The sequence below is a fragment of the Lissotriton vulgaris genome, chromosome 11 (assembly GCF_964263255.1).
Source record: "Lissotriton vulgaris chromosome 11, aLisVul1.2, whole genome shotgun sequence".
NCBI lineage: Eukaryota > Metazoa > Chordata > Amphibia > Caudata > Salamandridae > Lissotriton > Lissotriton vulgaris.
Window position 1 is genome coordinate 279,864,266 of NC_141699.1, and position 27,141 is coordinate 279,891,406.

The window sequence follows — 27,141 nt, forward strand, 5'->3', positions numbered from 1 at the left end:
AGTCTTCCGAGAAAAATTGTACCTCACTTGCTTGGGTAGGCTTAGTGCCCGCGACAGGCAAGGGCCCAAAACCTATTGAGGAGACATCAAAATTACCTATCACAAAACAACCTTGTTTTGCAAGGGGGGACCCATGAGTTTTTTGGCCCTGGGCTTGGCGGCCATTTAGGGAAACCTACCAAACCCACACATTTCTGAAAACTAGACACTCGGGGGGGGGGGGGGGGGGGGGGGGAGTCCAGGGAGATATGGCTTGCGTGAATCCCCCAAACTTTCCTTACCCAGAATGCCCTGCAAACCTCAAATTTAGCTGACAAAATCCCTTTTTTCACACCTTTGTGTGTGGGAAAGTTGTGGCATCCCTGGGCTGACACAAATGTCCTACCACCCAGCGTTCCCCCGGGTCTCCCGATAAAAACGGTGCCTCATTTGTGTGGGAGGCCCAAGTACCCCTGACGGGCAAGGGCAGAAAACGTGTTGAGGGAACATGGCGGCAGCATAGAGGACTAGCTCCGGCAGGGAAGCGGCCTCTCAGACTATCCGTACTTTAATCCGTGGCTGAATCACACCTCAGACGGAGGCACCGAATGCCCGAGACCGGGCGGAACTGGCGGCGAGTACCCGGACGAAAATCGGAGGCCGGATGGCGGAGTTATCGTCGAGTGTCGAGGTGATCGGAACACAGGCCTGACTCCGGGGAAACCAGTGGCGAGTGAAGCCGACCGGAAGTGCGTCCTGCCCGGCAACGAAAGACCGGAAGTGGTCGGGACTGGAGAAGTATCCCGCGAAACGACCAGCGGGCAGGGTCTTCGTCCTGGGAAACGACGTGAGCCAGAACAGAGGGCTATGCACTGTCGGAGGTGCGGAGAGACCATCTGAAATACCGAGAAGATAGTGTACGGCCGGAAGAAGCGGACTGTCCGATACGACACGAATACTGTGGCGTTAACCCCTATCCATGCAGGGGCTCTTCCTTTGATCAGACTGTGGGCCGCATTGCATTGGTGACCGCTCCCCCTCCTGACCCCTTCGCCTGAGCAATAACTAAGAGGACATTATGGCAGGGAAGGGTGCTAAAGGCGGCACGACCCAAACACGTATCGAACGGTACACTAATGATAAAACCACGTCCCCTCCGGCGGATGGACGGCACACCTCTGCGAAAACAGTGGACAATGTGGGAACAAAGAAGGCGACCCTGGATGATGTCATGAGAGCACTCACACAGGTCCAGATGACGGTGGGTTCCATCTCGACCGAAATAACTCTCATTCGGGCGGATCTCCACAAAATGGCCGAGAAAGTGGGGTCGCTTGAACTGGTTACAAAATCGCTGGTGGAGGATGTGTCGGAACTCCAGACGACTATGGAGGTGGTAATGGCGGAGAACAAAATCCTAAAGGACAAGCTGGACGACCAGGAAGGGCGCTCCAGAAGGAACAATATACGCATTCTCGGAGTTCCGGAATCGGAGGGTACGAGAGCAACGGATCTTTACGTGGAGGACCTCATCAAAACGCACCTTCAACCCAAAGGGCTATCAGCATTCTTCTCGGTCGAAAGGACACAAAGAGTCCCGGGCGGCCAGCCTAAACCAGGGGCGTCCCCCAGACCGATCCTGGCGAGACTGTTTAATTTTCGTGATCGGGATGTCATCCTCCAAGCAGCACGGGTTTCCCCACCTGTGAAGATTCAGATTTCTACATTGGCATTTTTCCCGGACTACACGGCGGAGGTGGCCAGACGGCGGAAAGCTTTTTTGGACGTTAAGAAGGAACTCTGGAAACGAGAGATTCAATATTCCATGATCTTTCCGGCCAAACTGCGGGTGGTGGCGGAGAACAGGACATAGTTTTTTGATAACCCAGAAACTGCCCGAGACTGGCTGGATGGCTGGCGTCTTGCCTCTCAATCTCGCCGCCCTGGACGAACTAAAAATGGCCAACATTCGAAAGATCGTGACGACGTCCGGGAAGAAGACTTAGACAACGGCGGAAGCTCGCCGATGAGAGACAATGTTGATGCGGACCAGGAGGTGGATATATGAACACCCGGCAGGTACGAGACATTCTTGCTTAGGGACTGCCGCCGGGACTGCCATGGACACTGGGCCGAGGGCCTCTGCAGAGGGTATGAGGGGTCGCTAATTCCGGAGTATTCCTCACCCCCAACGAGCAAGTAACTGTGTGTTTTTATCTGGGTGGGTTTAAGCACTCTGCTAAATTGGGGTGGCGGGCAGTTTTGAGTCCGTGTGGCAGGGAAGCAGGGCGGGTGGGAGTTTGGGGTATGGGGGGGTTTCTAAGGTTTGTTAGTTTGTATTGTTTGGCTCTACTGTTCACAATGATGTTCATTATAGTCACATTGTGCCGAATTTCACGCACCGGGCGTACCGATACTGTTCTGATAACACTGAAATCGTTCCAGCATGTGACTGGAGGCACATGGAGGGAGGGATTTCCTTCGAACACACTGCTGCCTCACCCCATGGGTTTTCTGTTTGTGTTCACGATCTCGTAATGGCAAGACCACCACAGCCCAGTAACGTGACGGACGATCCCGAGGTGGGGCCTGTGCCGCCGCTACAGATAATGTCGTGGAATGTCAGAGGTTTGGGGGACAAGGTGAAGAGAGGGTTGGTTCTCCAGAATATCAGAAGGTTAAATTGCGACCTTGTCCTTCTTCAAGAAACACATTTAGTGGGTGCAGCTAGCAAGGCCTTAGATAGACGAGGGTACCGCATGGTCACACACTCAGATTTCACTTCAGGGTCCCCTGGGACAGGTATTTTGGTGAAGAAGACGTCGCGATTCATACAACAGACTACTAAGACGGATGCCCATGGCCGCTTTGCTGCTGTTTGTGGGCAGTGGGAAGGCGTATCCATTAATGTGGTGTCTGTGTATATCCCGCCAGCACTACATTAATCAGCACTTCCGGACTTGGGAAAGTTCCTTCTAGAACTCCCGGACGGAGACCTAATGGTGGGCGGAGACTTTAATGCACTGGCTCATATTACACAGGATAGGTTCCCGAATCGCGCGATCTCCACAGGCCCGACCAGATTCAGTGAATTCCTGGAGGCACAGGGGCTGGTTGACATATGGCGGCACCTACACCCCGAAGATCGGCAGTACTCTTACTATTCAGCCACACATGATTGCCTGTCCCGTATTGATTATTTTCTTACACTGGGGGGTGGCCGACTCACAATCAATGACGTGCAGATTAGACCCCGGGGTATATCAGATCATTCCCCTTTGACCGTCACCATGTCCTGCACAGCGACAGCGCGTAAGAGAATTCATCCAATCTAACCTGGTTATCTCAAAATTCCTCCGGTCCGCAAAGCCTTAAAGAAAGCAACTAAACACTACTTTACTGAGAATACTGGCTCAGTGTCTTCCCCGACGACACTGTGGGAAGCATACAAAACTGTATTGAGAGGGCAGGCGATTGCGTCGATCACGGACCATAAACGCACACAGAAACAAGAACTACTTGTTCTAGAATTGAAGCTGGAACAGGCTAATGCGGCCCATATGGCACTTCCATCGGAGGACACGCGCCACTCACTCCACCTCTGCCAACAGCAACATGACGACCTTCTCAGACGGAGGACGCTAGAAAATATAGAGGCGACTGCGCATAGGGTCTACGATATAGGCGATAAAACCAACAAATTGCTGGCCTGGCTGGACAAGAAAAATGAAGGCAGTAGACACATTCTACAATTACAGGATCCGGAGGAGACTTATCATACGCGCCCCTCTGAAATCATAGACATCTTAGCAAACCACTTCCAAGCAGTCTACACTCCGAGGGCGGTGGTCACGGTTGAGGCGGCAGTGCTGGCGCTCCAAGAGGTAGAGGTTGAGACGCTATCGCCGGAGGCTGTGTCTGAACTGAAGGCGGACTTCACGGTGGAGGAGCTTCGTACGGCAATTGGTGCGCTGCATACGGGTAAGGCACTGGGCCCTAACGGGATACCGATTGAGTGGTTCCAAGCAATGTCAGACACCCTGAGCTCGCCGCTGTTAGCCATGTTCATGGAATGTCGGGAAACGGGGGCTCTGCCCTTGGATCAACGATTGGCGACTATAGTGACCATCCCGAAGCCGGGCAAACCGCCCACAGATTGTGCATCGTATCGCCCATTCTCGCTTCTCAACGCAGAGGCGAAGATCCTGGCGAAACTGATTGCGAATAGACTGACCCCGCACCTACAACACCTGATCAACCCGGATCAGTCAGGCTTCATGTCACATAGAAGCACGGCGTTAAACCTACGGCGTGTGCATGGAGCATTGGCACGCGCGCATTTGCTGAAGGAGCCGGCGGCCATTTTGTCACTAGATGCCAGAATGGCTTTTGCTATGGTAGAGTGGCAATATTTATTCGCAGTCCTGGCTCGTATGGGTTTTGGACCAAAATTTCTCTCCTGGATTAAGCTCCTGTATACGGACCCGGTTGCCCATGTAGCAGCCAATGGCCACATCTCCCGAGCGATCCCTCTGGCACGAGGGACACGTCAGGGTTGTCCTTTATCCCCTCTATTATTTGCACGGGTATTAGAACCGCTCGCTTCTGTTATTAGAACCACACCACTGCTGAAAGGAATAACGTGGGGTGACGCCTGGGAAGATAAAGTATCCTTATATGCTGACGATATGCTGGTTTATCTATCTAACCCAGAGGCGAGTGTCCCGGTACTGTTAGCACTTTGTGATAAGCATGTTTTGACCTCCGGGTATACGATCAATTGGACAAAATCAGTCCTTTACGTACTGAAAGGTCCTCTGCCTATCCTCCCCGAACAGTGCCCATTGGTAGTGGCTGATACCTCCTTTAAATATCTGGGCATACACATCACCGGTGACCCGGGCGTATTTTACGATCAGAACCTGGCGCCCCCGCTCACTCGCCTGAAGGCAGATGTCCGTCACTGGAAAGCCTTGCCTCTCACGCTGCTGGGGCGCGCACCATTATTTAAGATGAAGGCACTCCCGCGCCTCTTATATGTACTGGAAAATACCCCAGATGTGATCTCGCCCTCGTACTTTCGAAAAGTGACTGCAATAGTGACCGATCTGTTGTGGGGAGAACGTCCGCCCAGGATAGCCCATGTTAAACTTAATCGTGGGTGGTACGACGGGGGAATAGCATTACCAAACATGCAACTTTATTATTGGGCATCACAGCTCAAAGTAATTAATCAGTGGATCCATGCCCCACACGACGACCCGGCATATCTAGCAGATAGGGCGCAATTAGGAACACATAGTTTGCTGGCCCCACTGTATAATCCAAGCCTCCTAAAGCGATTGCTCGGTCCAACCAAACACACAGTAACATTGTGGTATAAGGCGCTCACACGGTTAAAATGGAAGGGAGTCATTACTAAGCTAACTTCACTATGGGACACTAAACAATTAGGCTGTCTTAGGTCCAGTAAAGGTTTGACCCAATGGGATAATATTGGAATCTCGACGGTGGGGGACCTATGGACCACTGCAGGGGTGATCCCTTTCCCGCAATTGCAGCAACAATACGCACTAGGCCCCACTGAAACCTACAGATACATCCAAATAAGACACGCACTACTGGCAGTACTTGAGCCGGGGTCACCTGTCCCAGAATCCTCACCCTTAGAAGACCGGCTTCTCACGGACTTCATGCAAACACGCGCTACCTCGCTTACATATCGTAAGTTACTAAACAACCTCCCTGACCCCTTACAACGCTTGAGAGAGAAATGGGAAACTGAATTAGGGGCCATGGACGAGACGGATTGGAATGCCGCACTAGCGTCACCAAGGGAGGCAGGGGTTTCGGCCCGGTTTAGGCTCATACAACTGAAAGTACTACATAGAGTGTATTACACCAGGACCTCTCTTCATAAAATGCACAGGGCAGAAACTCCATACTGTCTTAGGGGGTGTGGGGAGGAAGGAACACTACTACATACATTGTGGGAATGTCCGGCCATAATGAGTTACTGGCAACAAGTCATGCGGACCATTTCCCAGACCCTTGACACTTCCTTAACACCGGAACCACGAATGTGCCTGCTGAATATTTGGGAAGGGACTGATTTGACGCTCAGGCAACAACAGTGGGTCACTATTGGGACTATGGTGGCCAAACGAGACACGGCGCCGAGGTGGGGGTGGCAGAAACACCTACTCTAGCACTGTGGTGTAGGACGATGGATAAACTGATGTTAACTGAACGCACAGTGTACAAACTGAGAGCTAACCCCAGCAAGTGGAACAAGGTGTGGGAGGCATGGAACAGGTATAGGGGAGATTTATGTGAACCACTGCCGGAAGACGAGGGCGACAGCTCAGAAGATGAAGAGGAGATGGATGAATGAGATAGAGGGGAATGTACAGAGATGGATGAAGAGGTAGGACTTACCTGGTAGGGACTCTAACTTGTTCGGTGCTCGGAGAGGGAAGGGTACTGGCCTGGGAACCTGGAATCGGCAACTACCACTGAACTTGATCATGACATTGTGACTATACATCAAGGTTGAGTCTACTGTTTTTTGTTCTTGTTAATTTATAACAAAAATAACATAAAAGTAAGATTTCACATATTAAGTCATTGTATCCTCACTGCATCTTGCATCATGCCAAATATTTGCTGCTGGACCGGAAGGTTGTCGGCTAAATAGCTGTGTACCAGTACGAAACGGTGGTTAACTGTGTAAAATTTATGTGACATGATGTACTGATGATGTATTGATGGCAATTTTCAATAAAAATCTTGCACCAAAAAAAAAAAAAAAAAGAAAACGTGTTGAGGCGACATCAAAATTGTCGATCTCAAAACGACCTGGTTTTGCAAGGGGGGGGGGGGGGCCTGCGTTTGTGGTCCGGTGCTGGGCAGCCACCTAGGAAAACCTACTAAACCCACACATTTCTGAAAACTAGACACCCAAAGGATTCCAGGGAGGTATGGCTTGCATGGATCCCCCAACGTTTCCTTACCCAGAATGCCCTGCAAACCTCAAATTTAGCTGAAAAAAATCAGTTTTCTCACACATTTGTGTGTGGGAAAGTTGTGGCATTACTGGGCTGATACAAATTTCCTACCACCCAGCGTTCCCCCGGGTCTCCCGATAAAAACGGTGCCTCACTCGTGTGGTAGGCCCAAGTACCTGTGACAAGCAAGGTTGCTATACTTTAGTCTCTTTTGCAAAGAGAGGTGCATGTGCTACAAAACGGAATGAGACCTAGGCCTTTTTCTTTCTCTTTTGTACCTACTGCTGTGTTATTTTGTTTGCTGAGGCTCCCATCCCGATGACTGGGAGTGATGCAAGCTATGGGAATCTATGAAAGTTACCAATACTGGAGAACCAAAGTTACAGTTAAGTAACTTGTTTTCATATATCAACAAAATAGAGAAGGCCACAAATAGGCACTGTTGAAAAGCGTATAGCAGTGGGAGATACCATACAGTGGCACATAGCCAAGTCTTTGAGCCTCCTCTCAAGCTATGAGCATTACCATTGGGAGGAGATAAAATGAGTCGTTGAAAACCTCCTTGAAACATGCCATAAATTCAGCAAGGAGTTAGTGAAGAAAGGTAAGATCATCTCAAATGCTAATATCTGATGTTCATTGCATCTGGCGAATATAGCTTCCAGGGAGGTTATTACCAGTGTCTTTCTCAGAAAATATTCCTGGCTGCATGTCTCTGATTTCCATCCCATAGTCCAAAAGTACATCATCGGTATTCTTTTTGAAGTTAAGCTCCTGTTTGGGTTCCAAGTGGACACCATGATTGAAAAAAATAAAACCGACAGCCAAAGCCCTGGGTGCAGACTAGATGCAAACCAGTAAGACTGGTTTCCGGTGCCTAAACTGCAGCAACAACTCTGCAGCAGAGCCTGCCTTCTACCAGCAAAAAGAACAATTGATGGACAGAATGGAAAACAATGTCATACATTCACCCCAGTACAGAGATCTGGGCCTAAATCCATTGTTTTTTTTCTCACCATGCCATTCCAGTTTGGACCCAGCCATATGCAAATCAGTCTTGACCCTGCGCCCTATAGGAACAGTCAAGCCCGAACTGCCAGGCCAGGTCCTCCCTGGACTGGAAACAAGCATCCAAGGACCGGTTTTGGGCTTTCAGCCCTCATCAGCTAGGATAGCTTTTTTCCGGTCTAGGGAGGACCTGGCTTGGCAGTTCGGGCTGGACTGTTCCCATGTGGCACAGGTTCAAGACTGATTTGCATATCGCCAGGTCTAAACTGGGGTGGCATGGTAAGCAAAGGAATGATGGATTTAACCCAGATCTCTTGACTGGGGGTGAATGTTTTGGTTTGTTCTGCATTTCGTTCATCAATTGTGTGTCTTTTGCTTTCTCGCCCTAAGTGCGTCAGGTATGCCCAGACAATGGTCCTGGGCTCACTGTGCCACTGGAATCAAGCTATTCTGGCTGAAGAGGGGTGAAACCCTGAAACCTGTCCTAGGATGCTTGTTTCCAGTCCAGTCCAGGGCAGACCTGGCATAGGAGTTCGGGCAGGACTTTTCCCATGCGGCACAGGGTGCAGACGGATTTGCATATGGCCAGGTCTAAACTGGGGTGGCATGGTGAGCAAAAGAATGATGGATTTAACCCAGATCTCTTGACTGGGAGTGAATGTTTTCTTTTGAACTGCTACGTGGTCCACTTCCATGTAACATTGTGTGGACATTCATGCCTGGCAAGAGAGAGAAGTTGGGCAGACACTTCGGGAAACAGTGTTCAGCATCTGCCTCCTGCTTGCAAGCCAGAACTTTAGTGGGAAGCACTGATTTGTAGCGTAAGTAAAGCATGTGATCTACAGCTGCATTTGCTGCAAAAGGAAAATTACTTTCCCTGAAGCTCTCTTTTGGTAACTTGTAGTTTTGAGCATTCATATGTGTGCCCTTCCATCTTCCCAGAAGGAAGCAGGCTATGTGGATGCTTTACACTGATCGTTTATATTTTACTTCTTAGTGCAGCGGTACTCAGTTATTCTCTTGCTTCACTGCACTATTATCTTAATTCGCTCATTGGGAGAAAAAAATCTGAAGTGGAGTCTTTCTCCTGGTGCATTTTGGGTGTCTGGGAGGGATCACAAATTATCTCAAAACCGAAAATTAAACTTTGTAGAAAAACAGGTTTAACATGTCGACAACCAACACCAGATGACAGGATTGTGCAAAGCATGTAAATTCGTAGCACTGCAACCTGCAGACAGATATTCACAAGTTGAATAAAATGTTCCCTCTCTAGTCACTGTGCCCAGAATTATTTGATTGGAGAAGGTTTTCCTGTAGGGGGCGAGAGGCTGCTTGGTAGCTGGCATATATTGTTGGGTTTTTGAGGTATCGCGTAGATGTTCATCTTGAATAGTACTTCATAGGTGAGCCAATGTCCTTATCAATTCAAAGAGTGTTGAGGGTATACAAGAGTTTGTTACTCCTGCCCAGGTACACTATAAGGCATGTCGCTGTGTGATCGGGTTTGTTGTTTCGGTTTATCTAAGGAGTAGAATTGCAGTACATTAATGTTGGCTAATCAATAGACTCCGAAACCAAAGCCCAAAGTTTGGCTGAGGGCACCTTGATTGTGCAGTTCTGGGATTCCCTACTTTTTTAAGTGCCCTCTGGCCGCATCTTCCTTTGGCACCAGATTCCCCAGTCTAAGCAGCAGCTCAGTTTCACAATTTCTTTGTTCCAACAGGTTGAAAGATCTTTACAATATCTATGAAGTTGTTGGACTCAAGTGGAAGGTAAGTCCTTATGCAACACCAGTAACTAGTAGAGATACAATTATAGTCTCCAAACAAAAATGGTGTTTTAATATTTACTCATTGTACAATTTGCTAAAATGGATTTGAAAGAACTGACTTTTCCCTTTCTATGTGCTGTACATTTCTTGAAGATTCGTAAGTACTTGTATTCTATTAATGTAAAAGTACGAATTTCAATGAGAGGGGACAGAGAGAACACAAAAGCGATAAAATGCACACGTGAAAGGGAGGCGATTTACCGACAGGAAGCTATAGGGTTTAGAAAGATACTAATACTGCCAGTTTGGGATACCATTTTGTTGGCCTGTCCGCATGTGGAAAGTGGAAGATGGGTAATCCTGACTGAGACTCCTTCTGGTGACTCCATGTCGAACACAGGTGATGGTGTATCGGCACTGACACCTGCTGGCTCCAGGTAGTGGCACTGCTCTCTCCCGGATACCCCGGCTCTGCCCCACCCAGGTTGTGAGCGAGGATCACTGAGGTGGGACTAAGTGGCTGTAATTGTTGTCTGTAGTTTCTTCTTGTGTCTGCCTCTTCTGTTCAGGGAGGGTCTTTCATGCTGACAATGCACCCATTAGTATGCCTACCTACTGTGCCTTTTTTGCAATTATGTAATCTGATACTAGCTGGTATGCCCCTGAGTTTAGCATGCCGGCAATAGTGTGTGTTTTTGTTGTACACATTGGATAGATTGTGCTCAGTTATAAAATGTAAGTAAAATATTGACACAAAAAATAAGTGATTACATTTTTTTTAAAAATCGCCCTAGAAACACTATCACAGAATGCACACTACGGTCTGATACCGAGATGGATGAGCTGTTCCAGGGACCAGGCCAATGGAGTGTGCGGGGAGGCAGACTAGGAAAAACAAATATTAGGTAATAAATCAGAGGCTCTGGGTTGAGGAAGCTAAACAAATAGAGCAAGTTGGACTCGAGAATATCAGAAACACTTAAAGAAAAAGATAATGAAATTTCATACCCATAAGTGGTGGACATATGTGAGAAATGGGAAAAAATTAATCCGGGAAAGAAAAAGGGGAACCTATAGGGACAGAAGAGACCAAAGAGAAACAAGTGCGTTTCTGTCTAGTGCCAAAAAAGGAAAGTAATGACCTAGTCAGAAGAAGGAAACCAGCTGGAGAAAGAAACCAGCATAAAAATAATCCATGGGTATAGAAGCAGAGATTTAAAGAAAAGGAGAATCAGAAAAGCAGAGAACTATCAATAATTGCCTTAATGTTGCTTTTAATATCTTAGTTGTTTTTCTTCCTGCTTCACAATTAGTTAGTAATTGACTGCACTGCAAACAAAACTTGCAAAAGCTTATAAAAAGGATGCTGTCATATTAAAGTTTTGTGACGGATTGAAGTATATGCCTTGCAGCCTCCTGCATAGATTATGCTTTTTACTTGTACAGCACCAACCGTCATAACCTAGACCCTGATGAGATTGTTGAATGTCTGGGAGTTGTAAACGATGGAAAGCAATGGCTGAGAAACCAGAATAATCACAGGAGTATTTTTCCTCACTGTGGAGTTCCAAAGTCTCACCTATCCAACTGCTTTCTGATTTATGATGTGCAGAAATGTATTGACTGCATTTGCTTGACCAAGCTTCCAAGCAAAAAGATTGACTTTTCGGGCTAACAGTAGCATTTTTACAAAAAGATCCATGCCTAGAGTAATGCTTACAAGAGACACGAGTCCTGGCCAAAGTCACCAACCTAAAACTACTTGGGATGATATATGTCTTTGAAAAGTCATCTTTGCTTACTCTCTTATGATGACTTGAACTTAACATCTAATTCGATACTGCTGTGCTCCAAGTTTGATGAGAGTAGACATGCAAGTGTGTATGCACCAGGCTAAAGCATGAGCAAATAATGCTGCTTTAGTGCCAAAGGCAAGTTAACCATAACTGAAGAATAAATGTTCATAATTTCTGAATTTTCAGTATGTTCATTATAGGTAAGATTTTAAATGTCTTGCTATAACCAGCATGTCATTAGCCAAGAAATCACCACAGCGTGGCTGGAAAGCCAGTAAAACAGTTTATTGGTTCAAATAAAATGTCATTAAAAACATAGTTATAAACAAAAGTGCTTTTTGCAAAGGACATCCTTGTCTCAGCGGGATACAATACAACCATCATTGGCAGGAGGAGCCAGAATCTCTCCAATTCTTCTGAAAGCTGATTGCCATCAACAGTCAATGTTCCTTTTCGATAAGCCAATGGGAAGCCGAAAGACCTAGATCTAGAAACTATTTTTACAGTCTTGTTGAGAAGCTAGTTCTTCACTGTTGGCTGTGAAGGAACCTAATTAATTGTAAATTCGGCACAGTTATTTGGTACAAATGCATTTTCTGGTCATTTTAGAGGCTGCTAAATCGGACTGGTAGTATTTACTGAAAGTGGCTAGATTTCTTGAATTGGTCAGACGAATCCTAAAGGGGAGAACCCAGTAACAAAATATTAGCATTGTGTTCTGATATTATTTTCTGTGATATTTTTTCTGGTAGGATACACAATAGCAGTATTTAAATGAAATGTCCAATTGTACTTTGATTGATTTCCAGGATTCGGAATATTAAGTTCATTAATGGAAGGAAAACGTGAATCATTTTTCTCTCCTGCTATACCATGAGATCTGGGACTTTAAGTAGATTCAGAGCCGTGTGAGAAAAGTGAGTGTGGTCTTTAAGCCAATCAGATTATTGCCGGATTCCCTATTCAGGAGAATCCGATGAATTGGGAGAGTGGTGTAGCAAGGCCATTTTAGTAGTAAAGCATCCCTTATTGACCCTCTCTAACCTCTAGAGAAGGGACTTTAGATCTTTGGCTGTTATTCTATGTGGTACATGTTCTATTGGATTACCGACATCAATGAAAGGAGGCTAGATTCCGAATCTTGGATTGACACTTCTGGGTGTTGTCCTACGAAGCTGTCATATGTTGATGAAAATCTTTCATTTTTAGGCAGGCATGAGAAATTACATTGATGCACAATTTGGTCCCAACAGTCTCTGGAAAGACCGGGCATATGTCGCTGCCAGCATAGTATGAGAATGGATTTTCTGCTTTAGAGGCAGTACTTCTTCAGCCATACATAGGCCCAGCATGGATCAGTTGAGTTACAACCCTGACAAGGAACTAACAATCTTCTCGTTGATAGAGAAACTCAGACTGTAAACAGCATTGTACAGCAGATGAAGTCTTCTGGGGACTGTCCACTGACTAGGCAGATGGTGCAATCCGAAAAGATGAAGATGACAAGCCACTACAGTTAGCATTCTTGTTGAGCATACGTGGAGTAGAGTAGAGTTCAGTGGAGTGACACCTGTATTGTTAATGTTGACCTCCACTTGTGAACTCTAGGCGTTGTCAATGCTCCTTCCCTGTGATACTGCATGTTTATGCACCTTGGAAAGCTTCTCATCCACTTAGGACCAATGACCTATTTGGAGTTAAATCATGGACATCTTTGGTTTTCAGTGAACTCGGATACTTTTACACTTTTCGATCTCTTGCTATCACTGTGCCTGCTTTTTCGGGAATGTACATGAATACCCTGGATGTTTTGGATGAAGATCGAGGGAGACACTGCTGGAGTTGGACTTTCGCCGCCTTTCATTATTGTGGAAACCTGCATTCTTGAGTAACATGAGGCCACTGGTGGAAAGAAAGGAGTCTGCCTCCCCCTCGGTTCCCCATTCTTCACTCAGGGTGCATGCTTTTTTATGTAAATTGGAGAGCCAGTGGTACTCCCTCAAAGGAAGACCGGCTGATCTTTTGGTGAATGCTTTGTACAAGGTTGGAAGGTTGTTTTTGCTACAGTTAGATTAGATTTAGGTCGAGATCAATCTTTTTTTTTTATTTAGAGAAACACTTATGCAGTTGTGTGGCTTGGAAGCTTTTAAGATATGCAAAAGTTTTTAAGTGATGACATTGCTTAGGGATAACCATCAGGGCAGGGTGATTAGAGATAGATGGGTATGGCTGACGTTTCCTGACCCGAGAACATGTGAGCGTCCCACCAGTATTCTGTCATTATTGGAATGTGCTGTCCTGTATATCTGTCGGATTGACAATGAGATGAGTGTACAATGTTATCTATTGACCACCTGTATACAAGCTGCTAATGCCATGTCGTTGCTGCTGCTTTTGTTTAAAAAAAAATGTTTAAAAAGAAAAAAGACCTAGCTGTCGTAACTCCCAAATTGTGTTTTTCTAAAATGTGATTGGTGAATTTTGTAAATCAATTTTTTTCCATTACAATGTGAGCCCTTTACCTTGTCCTAAGTGGCTGAAGTCAGGGATGAAGATTGTATCCAAGCATGCTGTTGCATACTTAATAAAACTATAGCTGGCTCCAGTGGTGCCCATCATTGGATTATCTGCAGCTGCTAGCTAGCAGCTTCCCTATCCCTAAGCCATAGAAGGGATTCTTCCTGGGTGGACAGTTTTCACATATTTCCCCAATCTTGTAGATTAAAGCATGGCATAACTTTGCAGCATTTATTCACCTCAATGTAAGGAGGCCATACAAGTGTGATTTCTTTTCTTGTTTCTCTCATGAGATCGGATATGCTAAGATTGATGTAGGTTGAGGAACTGGATCCACAACTGTAGCTGATTGTTCCGGCAGTTTTCCCATAATAGTATCAAACGTCTCTGTGTAGGGTTTCGGAACAAGGCCCACTCCAGGCTGTCAGGAATTCTTCTATAATGAGCATTTTCATGATTAGAGCAGGCTTGGATTAAGGGGAAGGAGTCTGCAGAAATGATATGTAGCAACAGGCTCACACAAGTATATTATTTGGTTTGTTGCTGACATCCATATCATCTTTGTATTTTTAGAAGGAGAAGGCTAGGGCACAGGTTATGGATAAGCTTAAAGATTCTGAGTAATGAGAACAATCGTGGATTGTGGTAGAACAATAGAAAACAGTACCAGCTACAGGTTGACGCGGCAGTTTATTTTGAACTAGCAGCCTGCCCCAGCGTTGCCTGGGGCAGAAAGGGGCTGGGGGCAGCATTTGAGGCTTGCGTGCACTTCTGCCCCCAGCCCCCTCCCACCCCGCCCCCCTCCCGTCCCAGCCCCCTCCCGCCCGTGTCCCGGAGAGCCTGATCCTTACCTGAGCCGCCGGTCCCGCTCCAGGCGCCCCGCCCGCACAGGCCGCCACTCTCCAGGCACCCGGCCCGCACAGGCCGCCACTCTCCAGGGGCGCACAGGCCGCCACTCTCCATGCGCCACACCCGCACAGGTCGCCACTCCGCCCAGCAGCAAGCAGGGTCACGGCAGTCCTCCCAGCAGGTCGCGATCTTCGGTGCCATTTCCGGAAGTGTTGCCAGGGAGCGTAAACGCAAATGATGTCATCACGCATAAGTCGCGGCCGGCGCTACTTGCAAGGGACTACTTTATTTTTATTTCAAAATTTTTTAAACAACTTATATTTTGTATTTTTAATAGCCTATGTCCTTCTGCTTGCCCTGAGGTTTTCAAAGATGTCTTGGGTGTTTTGATTGGTGGTGTACTTTTCGAGTTTACCTGGCTCAAAGGTTTGTGTTCTCTCTTTATAATAGTAGTATAGATAATGTCTGAATGGCCTTCCTAAAACGCCTCAGTAAAAAACACATCTTTGCTTTGTTATATCTCATGTATGCCCTATTCAGATGAATATTGTTAGACCATGGCCATGTAGCGGACTCTTAAGTTTTAGGTGAGTTCTATAATGATCAAGACTACCAAAACAGGATCACCATTCACACACTTGTGGTCAACATTATAAGCCACTGTCTGTTGATTGTAAATGTTTGTAGCATATTCTGGATGCAGTTGCCATCTGAAATTAACAATGGTGTGCTGTGCAGGCAGAACCTAACCAGTTTGTAAGGATGGACTGAATAACAACTCAATAAGAAACCTAATGGCAAAGGGAATGATAAACAAAGGGCGAGAATAACCAAAGCAAATAGTAGGTAGGGTGATGTAAAAATCAATGAGTGGTTTCAGTAACAAAGAAACATCTAGAATGAGGCAGGCCTTCAGATAAATAAAGTTAGAAAGGTAGAGTTATAAAGACATATTGAAGAGTCATGTATATGCATAAAGAAACTAACAGAGACCTAGCATGGATATATTAAGTACAGACCGAAGAGATGGAGTTACAGGCAGACATGCAAGGAAAAAATATTTGCTAACAGACAGGAGAGTTGAAAGGAGTCGTCGTTGACCGAAATACTGAGGAAAACAAACACAGGTAAAAATGTGAATATAGTCGTAGAACTTTGAGCAGCTTAGGATTGGCAAGGCAGGCAATCGGGCATTGGCCGATGGGCCTCTGGCTGAGGCCGGTTGGTGGGCCGTTTTTTTGGTTTCCTAAGGACTCCACCCCTGGTGCACAGCATGAAAGGCTGTTGTTACAGCCTTAACAAACATGATCCTATGCTCATGGAATCTGGCCAGCTGACTAATGTCGGGGGCAGCCTGACATTGGCCTGCTCCGCTCCGACTGTCACAGCATGAGGTGTGACTGCCTCCCTCCAGGTGTCAGGAAGTCTGCAGAGAGCTCCTGATGGGAAGCCATTAGCACTTACTTTTCAGGGAACTGCAGCAGTGGAGAGGATTGGAGCATCGGGTGATGGGGTTGACAAGGGAGCTCCTCAGTTTTTTTGTCCTCCTCCACTCCATGCAAGCAGCGGAGATAAATCATTCTTTGCTCTTCTCCTCTGTCTGCCAGATATCAGTTACGGCAGTCAATAGGGACAGGCTGTGGACTTCGAAACTGTGAAACCAGGTTCCAGTCCCAGTTTCAGTTTGACATCCTGTGATTCTGGGTAAATCACTTATTCTACATAAACCTAAAAAAATATTACCCTCTGTAATGTTATCTGGTGCTCACGTAGGCTTCTGGGCCTACTTCATGCTCTATAAAATTGCATGTAAGGAAAGTGACACTATTTTTTGTTTATTTTTGCACTTACACTCTAGCATCATTCACTTTCTCAGGACGTACACATGATGCTAGCCGGAGGTAAATCAAAACAAGCATTAGCAGAGCCAATATATCTCGCCTTTAAGACCTTAGAAGTGTTTAGCCATGCAACAGTTGATGTTGTTGCACCAATGATATTGTGCTGTATAACTAAACACTTTATAAGGCCCCAAAAGCGATACCTATTGGCTGTGCCCATGCTTGATGGCTTAGCATCTCTCTTGGCAGTGGAAATTCTCAATGCTCTGACCTTCCAACGGTGAAGATAGCCAGTTGTACATCCTGCTTACCGCAGCGATCACCGGTAATTAGGAAGGAGAAGTCCAGTGTGCACATCCAGGTTCCTGACCCTGAACACCCCCACATATGCGCACATGCCTCTTGTACAAAGAGGCGTTTCAAGGCTTCCAACATATCGTATGGATGCAGGCTTGCAGGACAAGGATTTGGGTGAAAGACCTTCACTGGTGTCTGCAATTCGGCTTACGTTGCCCAGAAATCTACCATAATAGTGTATGGAAATGTTTGTTAAAGGGAAATCAGCATTGAAAATATATCCTTTTAGAGACTCATTTGATAGAACCTATAAACAGCCTGTGTTAGATATTGCTCAGAAGCAGCAGAAATTACCCTCTTCAGCGGAGTCTTTCCACTCGCACAATTAGGGCAAGACAACTGCTAAGAAAAAGAATGCGTTCCGCAAAGCATATAATACTTTTTAAAATTTTCCCTAGGCCCACTTCATTTTGCATAATGGCAAGTGAGAGGTGTACATCTACCTCCAATAACCGCTAGGAGGCATTCAACTTATGCCAAAGTGGGTATGCCTTTCATTTGTATTCCTTTGAACCATGGGTTTGTGTGCGATACCAACTGTAGAAATGATCGGCCCATCTCTTGCCTGTTCTGGCCTGTCAGTTTGTCAGCCATCTTTAATTGGTCTATGTTTCCGCTGCAAAGCGCGTAATTTCAAATGGTGCTTTAAACACTAGTACAGTAATTTGTAGAACCAGCTTGAAGTACTTCATCTTCCTTTGTATCATTATCTGAATAGAAACAGGGTTAATACATAAAACAAGCATGACTTTCTCCTAATGTGATATGTACATTTGCATATCTGTCATACAGTGCGATTAGTAATTTCTAGGCAGTTTTTGCCATTTTTAGTAAAAATAAAAAAAGGCTTGGCAGCTTAAACAAGAGTGCAGTGTTACTTCATCGGTTTATACAGCAGCAGTACTATCGTGTGGAGGGGGCGGGGCAAGATGCACATTTTAAAACAGCGGAAAAAAATATTGTGTTGCTTGTACTACAAATTCACTTCAGTATTGCTCTATAGCTGAAATAACTACCACCATTTTCTGAAAAGATACAGTACCTAAAAATACAGACCCCTTATAGTATATTAAATATCACAGCTGGTTTTCCGAGCTGTCCCTAGTATTGTATAATAATTTGATGAGTATCTCAACAGAAATGCATTATCACCCACAAGTATCCTTACCATGCCTAAAACTTACCAGAAGTCATAAACCTACTCCAGCGTCCTCGAAAACTGGGTGTGATAATACTGACCAGAATAACGTGAGATGCCATACTGCCGACAGAATCTGCACCACATACATGTGCATAATGTATCATACACAGGCCACAGTCATTATAGGGCACCGTAGTGGTGGATGGTAACTTAGAAAAACTAAGATACAAGGGAGGAGGTGGGGAATCAAACATTAAAGGACAAACCCAAAGCTAAGAAATAAAAAAGCACTATGACGGATGTGGGGGCAAAAAAGACAACAGACGGGTGGGGGTAGCTGGAAAGGGCCAACTCAGCGCATCAGAATGGGGAGTGGGAGGGAAGAAGCAACACAGACAGCAGGAGGGTAGGGAGTGGAAGGGAAGAAGCATCACAGACAGCAGGAGGGTGGGGAGTGGGAGGGAAGAAGCAACGAAGACAATAGGAGGATGACAGATAAGAGGGAAGAAGCAGTACAGACATATGGAGAGTGGGGGCGGGAAGGAAGAAGCAAAACGTACAACGGGAGGATGGGCTGTGGGAGCCACAGAAGCAACCTAGCCAAGTGGGTGTTGGGGGTGAGAGGAAATAAATGTGGACAAGAGGGATATGAGAGGGACGAAGCAACAAGTACGACTGCGCTAGATACAAAGAAAAATAGTACCTCAATCACAACACCGCAGCAGAAGGATCCTAATCAGAATGAAGCAATCGGTGTTTGGTCCATGCTCAAGACAAAAAAAGAGGGAGTGAAGCCAACACCTGCTGCCCAATAAAGAGGCAGCAAAGGAGAGTGATAATAGGCCCTAGGAATGGCAAGAAATGGGCAGGCTCCAAGCCCCTAGTTGTAAACAATATCTCCTGCAAGTAAGAGCGCATTCGCTGTCACAGGCGAGACTTACAAATGACAAAGCCATTAGGAACATCCATCCACACATTACAAAATCTTGAGCTGGGGAAAAATGATTTTACTTTCTCATCAACCCAAAAAAAAATATAACTAAACTACACATTTCTCAGCTACCCATACACAACCAAAAAGCAATACACAGTGGAATAATGGAAAAAACAGAACCCTACGAAAGGGCACGCAAATTAAGAAAACTCTGAAATGCAATTATCATGGTATAAGGCACTATAGAAATACTGACAGCGTTACATACCAAAACAAAAATAAATGACAGCAAGGACACTAAATTACTGTAGGTTTTTCACAAGCACAAAATATAGAGGAATTCCCAAACAGAAGCCATTGTGCCTTATCAGGTGTGGCTCTCACAAAGAATACACCGTAGAAGTGGGAATAGGACTCATACATTGACCAAGCTTGGTCAGTCTTTAGAAATAAGTGAAAACGATCTTAAAAAGTTAGAAACGTTTCCAAAAAAGAGAGAAATCTGGATTTGTGTCTGGTATCATTCTTGAAAAGAAAACTATAAAGAGATGAAATTGCTTCAGTATGAAAAAAGAAATGAAGTAATGGACCACATGATGACAGAAATACGTGAAGAAATGATGTATTCTAGAGAAAAGTTTATTTATCAAAATCAATTTAAACACGCAGATAGTAAACGTCTGCAGAATAAAGAGACACAATGTATTTCTTTGACTGACATGACTGTAAGAATAAAAATAATCACACTTTTGAATCGACAGACATAAACTTTTCTTTAAACTTTAATTCCACTCATCAAGCAGTACAGTGTGTGAGGACTGCTACCAGGACATAACAAAAACTAATATACGGTAAGTGAACCCACAGGCATATGTGTCAGCGGGAGGAAGGAGCTGGCATCACTACTGCCCTCGACAATGGGGCTTCATGAGAGAGCTCAAAGCAGCACACATGTAGAGATCCTCTTCCTGGTCCTCTGGTACTGTTGTGGGATGTTTGTTTACTTCTTTTGGCAGCAAGCAGGCTGGCATCACTGCACTGCACCTGGAGGTGAGTTGTACCGCCCATCACTGAACAGCAGATATTACCAGGACTACAGAGCACTGCTGAGCTGTGAGTTGCACTAGGTTGCATCAAAGGGGGTTGTTAGCTGTTTATACTTTTTCTGTCTTCTCAGCTGTGTCCTCCATGTGCACAACCAGCATAAATTATAAATGCAACCATAAAAAGACATACTTAATGTAACCCAAGAGGGAATGACTCTGAGAATCCACACCCATTACTGAGACCAACCGGACCCAGCTCATTTTCCAGGAATAACAAGAGAGAGACAGGCGGAGACACAGACTTAGAAAGACATGCACAAGGGAGCATCTAAGCAAAGGATGAAAAAAGAGGGCAGACGAACGAGTGGCGCTGTGAGGCAAACAGAAAGAAACCTAAAACAAACAGTAGCTGTTTTCAAGCACGAGCGGCGGAGGCGCGAGAGCCATATGTTTTCAGTTAGCACGAAAACCGCTGCTAGCTCCTGCAATGTGGATGTCAGCACGAGTGCTTGAAAAGAGCTGACCAATTTCTAAAGGTCATCTCCTAGGGGTGCGCGTGTGCGCCGCCTAGGCAAGACCTAAAAACAGCTGCACCTTTACCAGTCTCTTAGCATTTGAGGACCTCTCTTAAGTACTGCAAAAAATAAAATGCATATCATAAAGTGAGTGTAAAATGGAGTTTAGGTCTGTGCCATATGTTTCCCAGTGAACATTAATCCAATCATCAACAGCAAATGTATGGATAAAAAACAATTTAAAATGAGTTCCTAGTAATTTTGATAATTCTGTGCTTCTGTATTTTTTATTGAATGTTAATTTCCTATTGAAGTAGTGGCACTATAAGCTTTAAAATACCTTTATTACTGCTTGTCATTATTTAGCTCCATTATCCTAACTAAGTAGTGTACTGCTAAAGGTTGGGTTCTGCAAATGTGGGCCACTTTTTTTGTCCTCGCCGGGCCGAATTGTGGCCCCAATCCAACCATGCCTGGAGACCTAGTGCAGTAGCACAAACGCCACAAAAGTAAAATAGAAATGGTAGCATAGGTATAAATATAATCTGAAAAAAGAGCGAGAAATGGCTAAGAACAAGGTAGATTAAGATTCCGTTCTACAATACGTATTTGTGTTATTTTTTCACTGGATTCGGCTCAAGGATGTAATATTTGCTTCTTGTTATTTTTAGGCCAAACAGAATCGTGAGCACTGGTTTGATGAACTCCCTCGAACAGCTTTTGTGATATTTAAAGGTAAACATGGACAACTGAATTTTTCTGCACTGAGGGTGTCTTTTATAGTTCTAATCAGTAAGGTGTGTATATATATATATATATATATACACAACAGAAAATCCAGGGACTGGTGCTTGTATACATATAGCTGTATCTTGGACAAGATTTATTTTTATACAGGTAATAGAGCACACTTGGCCCTTCTGACTGAATCATTTGAGTACCAATTTGAATGTATGCAGATGATAGTCAAATAGCCCTGAAGATTAATACAGACATTGATTCTGCTATTGCCAATTTTCAAAACCGTGTGCTGGCCATAAACACTACAATGTCCAAAGCAAAAAGACCTCAAACTCAACAGTAAAAAACTTAAATCTTACAGCCTTCTATTAAGACGGAGTCTTAATAGAAAAGTTTGGAAAAGTACCATTACTCTTAAAATGTGTGAAAAATTGTGGTTTCAAGTGGATGTGGAGTTCAGTGACTACACAAATTAAAGCATCTTTTTCTCCACCATCGCATTCTAAAAAAGATTGTCTTTTTCCCTCGCAAGGTCATCATTTTTAATGCATTTCTTTAATGGAGAGTTGATTATTGCAATGCTATATATCTCTGACTGCCCACTAAATCTGTTTAGAGAGTGAAGCATGTACAGTATACTGCTGCCAGAGAGCTTTTACTGACGAGAGCTCATTATCCCATGCTGATGTTTTTGTACTGCTCCCTGTAGGAAGGTAGATATCTGACTATGGTTACCCCCAAACTTTTTGCCTGGTGTTTAGCTGGTTTTTGACATAGTTGGCCTGGGATCCTGCTATTCAGGGCCCCAGGCTGATTGCTCTCTCCTTAAAATGGACTCCAGGTACCCTAGGTGCATAACATAATTGGAACTAGTTCACCTTATAGGCCCCTGTAACAGTGTACCATAGGTACCCAGGGCATAGGTGCATTAAAGGCCTACCAGGGGCTGCAGCATGTATTGTGCCACCCCTGGTCTGGCCTCCATATTTGACACAACTGGCTGATCACTCAGCTGGGGTAAGTTGGTGTAATCACCTCTTACTAGATATAGTATCCCTATATCTAACCTTAAACTGGACACATATGTTCCTATCAGCCACTCCTATGAGAGGCCTCATCAATCCTGGAGGCAGAGTGCTTGGAAATATGTGAGATGGTGCTCTAGCATGAGCTGAGCCTGTCTATAGCTGTCGGGAACCACTCCCTAAGCTGTTCCGGGATATTGCCATACCATATACTCCTAAGTGCATTATAATCCTCGCGGTTATATGCTATCTTTGGTTTGGCTTTATCAAAACATGTTGAGTAAGGTGTCATACGAATTGGAATACTATCCCCTCGACAGTTCTGTCGACGGGGATAGCATTCCACCCTTCTAGAGGGACACGACATGTGTGTAGCCTTAACCCCGGTTAAAGTTAACCAGAGCCTCAGCATCACAAAATGGATGCTGCCACCACAGACACAAGTCTGACCTCCTGCTACTGGGAGTCCTTCCAGCGAGGGAGGCTTGGACAAAGGGTTTCCTGCCTTGGGAGGTGCGAGCACCACCCCAGACAGGGTTTTGTGTATTGGGTAGGACAGGGCTGAATAGGTTGAGACATGCCCGGGGCACACAAGGTGTCCCCGTGCATAAGCCAGTCCAAACCGGTCCTGGGACTTTCCAGACCCAGGCCTGGCGAGAAGCTGGACAAAGGAAAGGGGGTGTAACCGCCCCCCTTCCTGGTTCCACCCAGAGGAGGGACCTAGTAGGTGATCCACCCCTCAGATTGGGAATAAGAGTGGGAGCAGTGCCATTGCACAGCAGATCATCCTGAAATCAACTTTAAACAAAGAAGAAGACTGGACTTCGACATTCTGCTGCACAGAAGACTGAAGAGAATCTCCCTTGTGGCCTAGGAGTGGCCACCCGGATTGGTGTCAGTACAACGCGGATTTTTACAACGCATTCCGTTACAACGGAATTTTTACAACGCAGGATCCATTACATCGGATGCCATTACAACGCATGGCATTACATAGCAGATGGTATTACAACGCATACCATTACATCGTAAGTATAGGTAAGTATACCTTTTTTTTAAAAATGTTATTAAGTTAATTTAATTAATTTAATTTAATTAATTTAATTAAAATACATTTTAAAATAGCCATTAATTTAATTTAAAAAAATATCTATTTAATAAATGTAATTTTAATAAAAAATTGAAATAATTTAATTTAATTAAAATAATAAAATTAACTTAATGTACATATTGTTATAATTGAAATTAAATTAAATTAATTGAAATAATTTTTTTAATTTAATTAATTTAATTTAGAAATGTAATTAATGTAATAAAATTAATTTAATGTATTAAATATATTTTAATTAATTTAAAAATGGTAAATATAATTTAATTAACCCAAAACACAAACCTACCCCTGAACCCTAAAAACACCCCTGTACCCCAAAACCCAAACCCTGCCCTAAAACCTAAAAACACCCATGTACCCCAAAACCCAAACCCTGCCCTAAAACCTAAAAACACCCCTGTACCCCAAAACCCAAAACCCTGCCCTAAAACCTAAAAACACCCCTGTACCCCAAAACCCAAACCCTGCCCTAAAACCTAAAAACACCCATGTACCCCAAAACCCAAAACCCTGCCCTAAAACCTAAAAACACCCCTGTACCCCAAAACCCAAAACCCTGCCCTAAAACCTAAAAACACCCCTGTACCCCAAAACCCAAACCCTGCCCTAAAACCTAAAAACACCCCTGTACCCCAAAACCCTGCCCTAAAACCTAAAAACACCCCTGTACCCCAAAACCCAAACCCTGCCCTAAAACCTAAAAACACCCCTGTACCCCAAAACCCAAACCCTGCCCTAAAACCTAAAACACCCCTGTACCCCAAAACCCAAACCCTGCCCTAAAACCTAAAAACACCCCTGTACCCCAAAACACAAACCCTGCCCTAAAACCTAAAAACACCCCTGTACCCCAAAACCCAAACCCTGCCCTAAAACCTAAAAACACCCCTGTACCCCAAAACCCAAACCCTGCCCTAAAACCTAAAAACACCCCTGTACCCCAAAACCCAAACCCTGCCCTAAAACCTAAAAACACCCCTGTACCCCAAAACCCAAACCCTGCCCTAAAACCTAAAAATACCCAAACACCCCAAAACATATACCTCAGTACCCCAAAACATATACTCCTATACTCATACTTATTTAAAAAATTACTTTAATATATTTAATTTATAATATTTAAAAACATAAATAAATATTTTTATTTATTTTTATTTATAATTAATAATAATTAAATCAATTATATAATATTAAATAAAAAAAAAAATTATATACTTACCAATACTTACGATGTAATGGTATGCGTTGTAATACCATCTGCTATGTAATGCCATGCGTTGTAATGGCATCCGATGTAATGGATCCTGCGTTGTAATAGCTGCGTTGTAACAGCATTACGACGTAAAAGTTGCGTTGTAAGTGTTACATACCGGCCACCCTGTGAACACAGGTACCAACCAGCGAATCGACGTCTGCTTTGCCGCCGCCGGAGCCCGAGCCCAGAGCCTGACAAGACCCAGACTCCCAGACTTCTCACAGCCCGATCCACAGTCCCTGCAAAGAAGGGACCTGTGGAGGCACCGAGAGATGTGCTACCTGAGGTGCCGGGTTTTTAGGAACCCGGTGGTGCCAGGGGATAACACCCGAGGACCTCTGAGTTCTCCCTGTTCCGGACCACAGAAACCAAGAGTATTCTAGGTGAAGTCAGAGATCGAGTTTTATTGGCTGCAACCAAGTAACATGTGTCCTAGAAGTACAACAGCACTCTGTGTATATTCTCAGGAGACTGTTCGTTTTTACAGAACCAGCCTTCTCCTTATATACAGAAATAACAGCTGTAGGCAAGAATTCTTGAGTTTATGATACGGCTATACACATATTTCTAAAACAAGGCAAAGAGCGAAGTCATGTCGGCCAACCCATATTTTAGATGTCCAGTTTGTGATAGATGGCCCAGCCAGGCCCAGAACTCCCATCAGATATCGATGAATCCCCAATAAAACAGGGCACCTCCTCGTCGTAAAAACTGGCCATAAACAAGGAACATGGACAGGTGTATGTGTGTAGAAAACATGGTCGGTATGTGGTGAATGGTTTATGGCATGTTTATGCATTGATGCTATCTTATTCGGCCACTGGGCGAGGAGCTGCCCAAACAGGTTTGGCTGGGGGCAGTGGAGTTAGCTCGGCCGGGTCATGGAGGAGTCCGCTAAGGTGGACGTGTCCTTTCAGATCAAGCTCGGCCTTAATCAATTGACTTATATGAGGGCAAGCCATAAGATGGATGCCGTTCACAAAATGGAGTCCAAGGGTTCAGAACGGAAACCATGATTTAAGGGTGTTAGCATCGTTCAATCATGACGCAAATGCATAGGGATAATGTCCTAATCATTACCGGTCTGCCGATACCAAATTCGTCATGGTATGCTGATATTTTGTGACACGAGTGTTGGACCTCGGTACAGGTATTTACAGCACGGTCCAGAATTTCGGAACCACAGGCCCTCCTTTTGCCCTCATATTAGGCAATAAACCCCTGCTAATCTGAGTCCAAATCTGTGTTAATTAATTCATGGAGATGCTGCTGTAGCATCATTCTGTTGCTCAATTCGTTCCTTGACACAGGCTTCCTTACACCTGAAGTAGCGCAGAGGCCACATATTGCAGGAGCGCACTGCACAAACAGGCAGAACATAAACAGAATGGCTAAGATCATCCCAATGAAGATCAGTGTTTTCAATCCCCAGGCAGAGATCAGTTCCCAGAGCCACCCTAGCAGGGACCAATCCCCTTTCTCCACGTGAAGGGAATCAGAGATTTTGTGTAGTTGGGAGATGGCCTGGTACACTGTCGGTGCATTATCGGGGATGAAAATGCAGCAACTGGATTGGATCACTCTACATACACCACCACGGTCTGCAAGTATGACATCTAGGGCAACCCTGTTCTGAAGGGTCGATCCGACTGAAGCTCAGCTGTCAAATTGCTGAGGGCACCGGCCGTTTCGGTCACGGCGGACTCAACTATCCTTGTCAACTGTCGAATGTTCCTGCTGTTCACCATAGGCCCCCAAAATGGCAGAAAACCCTTTGCGAAGTCCCCAAATTCTTGACCCGCAGTGTCGTCTTGACTCACGACACCCCTAACTGTCCTTGTCCGATGGTAATCTGCCCCGGCCGTGTAGGTGGGTGGCAGCAGAAACGAGATAAAAAACGTGCCCGAGAAGTCAGGGGGCAACCATGTGTATGCCTTGTCGTGGCAAACGAAGTAGGTACCCGTAGCCGCTGAGAATGGAGGGGAAGTTCGAGATGCAAACACATACGTTTCCGTGCATATGCTCTTCCCCAACTGTGCTTTGGGATCCCTGCCAATACCTTGCAGACACAGGTGACCTCGGTGGGGTACTATCCACACTGGGGAGGATTTCTTTGCTTTCTGGCTGTTATTCAAGGAGATCCCATATTTAGTTACGTTCCAACAACTGTATGGAGTGAGTTCATCTTTAGGGATTGTCCGATACGTGTCAATATCCCTGCTCATATTTCTTATTCCTGCCACCA

General features: G+C 45.0%; 1 protein-coding gene across 1 annotated transcript in view; it reads left to right on the forward strand.

Moving 5' to 3' along the window:
* TPCN1 (two pore segment channel 1) overlaps positions 1–27,141 on the forward strand; it is a 365,587-nt gene that overhangs the window by 219,890 nt on the left and 118,556 nt on the right. The window contains exons 13-14 of the mRNA XM_086943251.1: positions 9,721–9,769; positions 21,436–21,499. Coding sequence (XP_086799377.1) covers positions 9,721–9,769; positions 21,436–21,499 — 113 coding nt within the window. The remainder of the gene's footprint in view (positions 1–9,720; positions 9,770–21,435; positions 21,500–27,141) is intronic.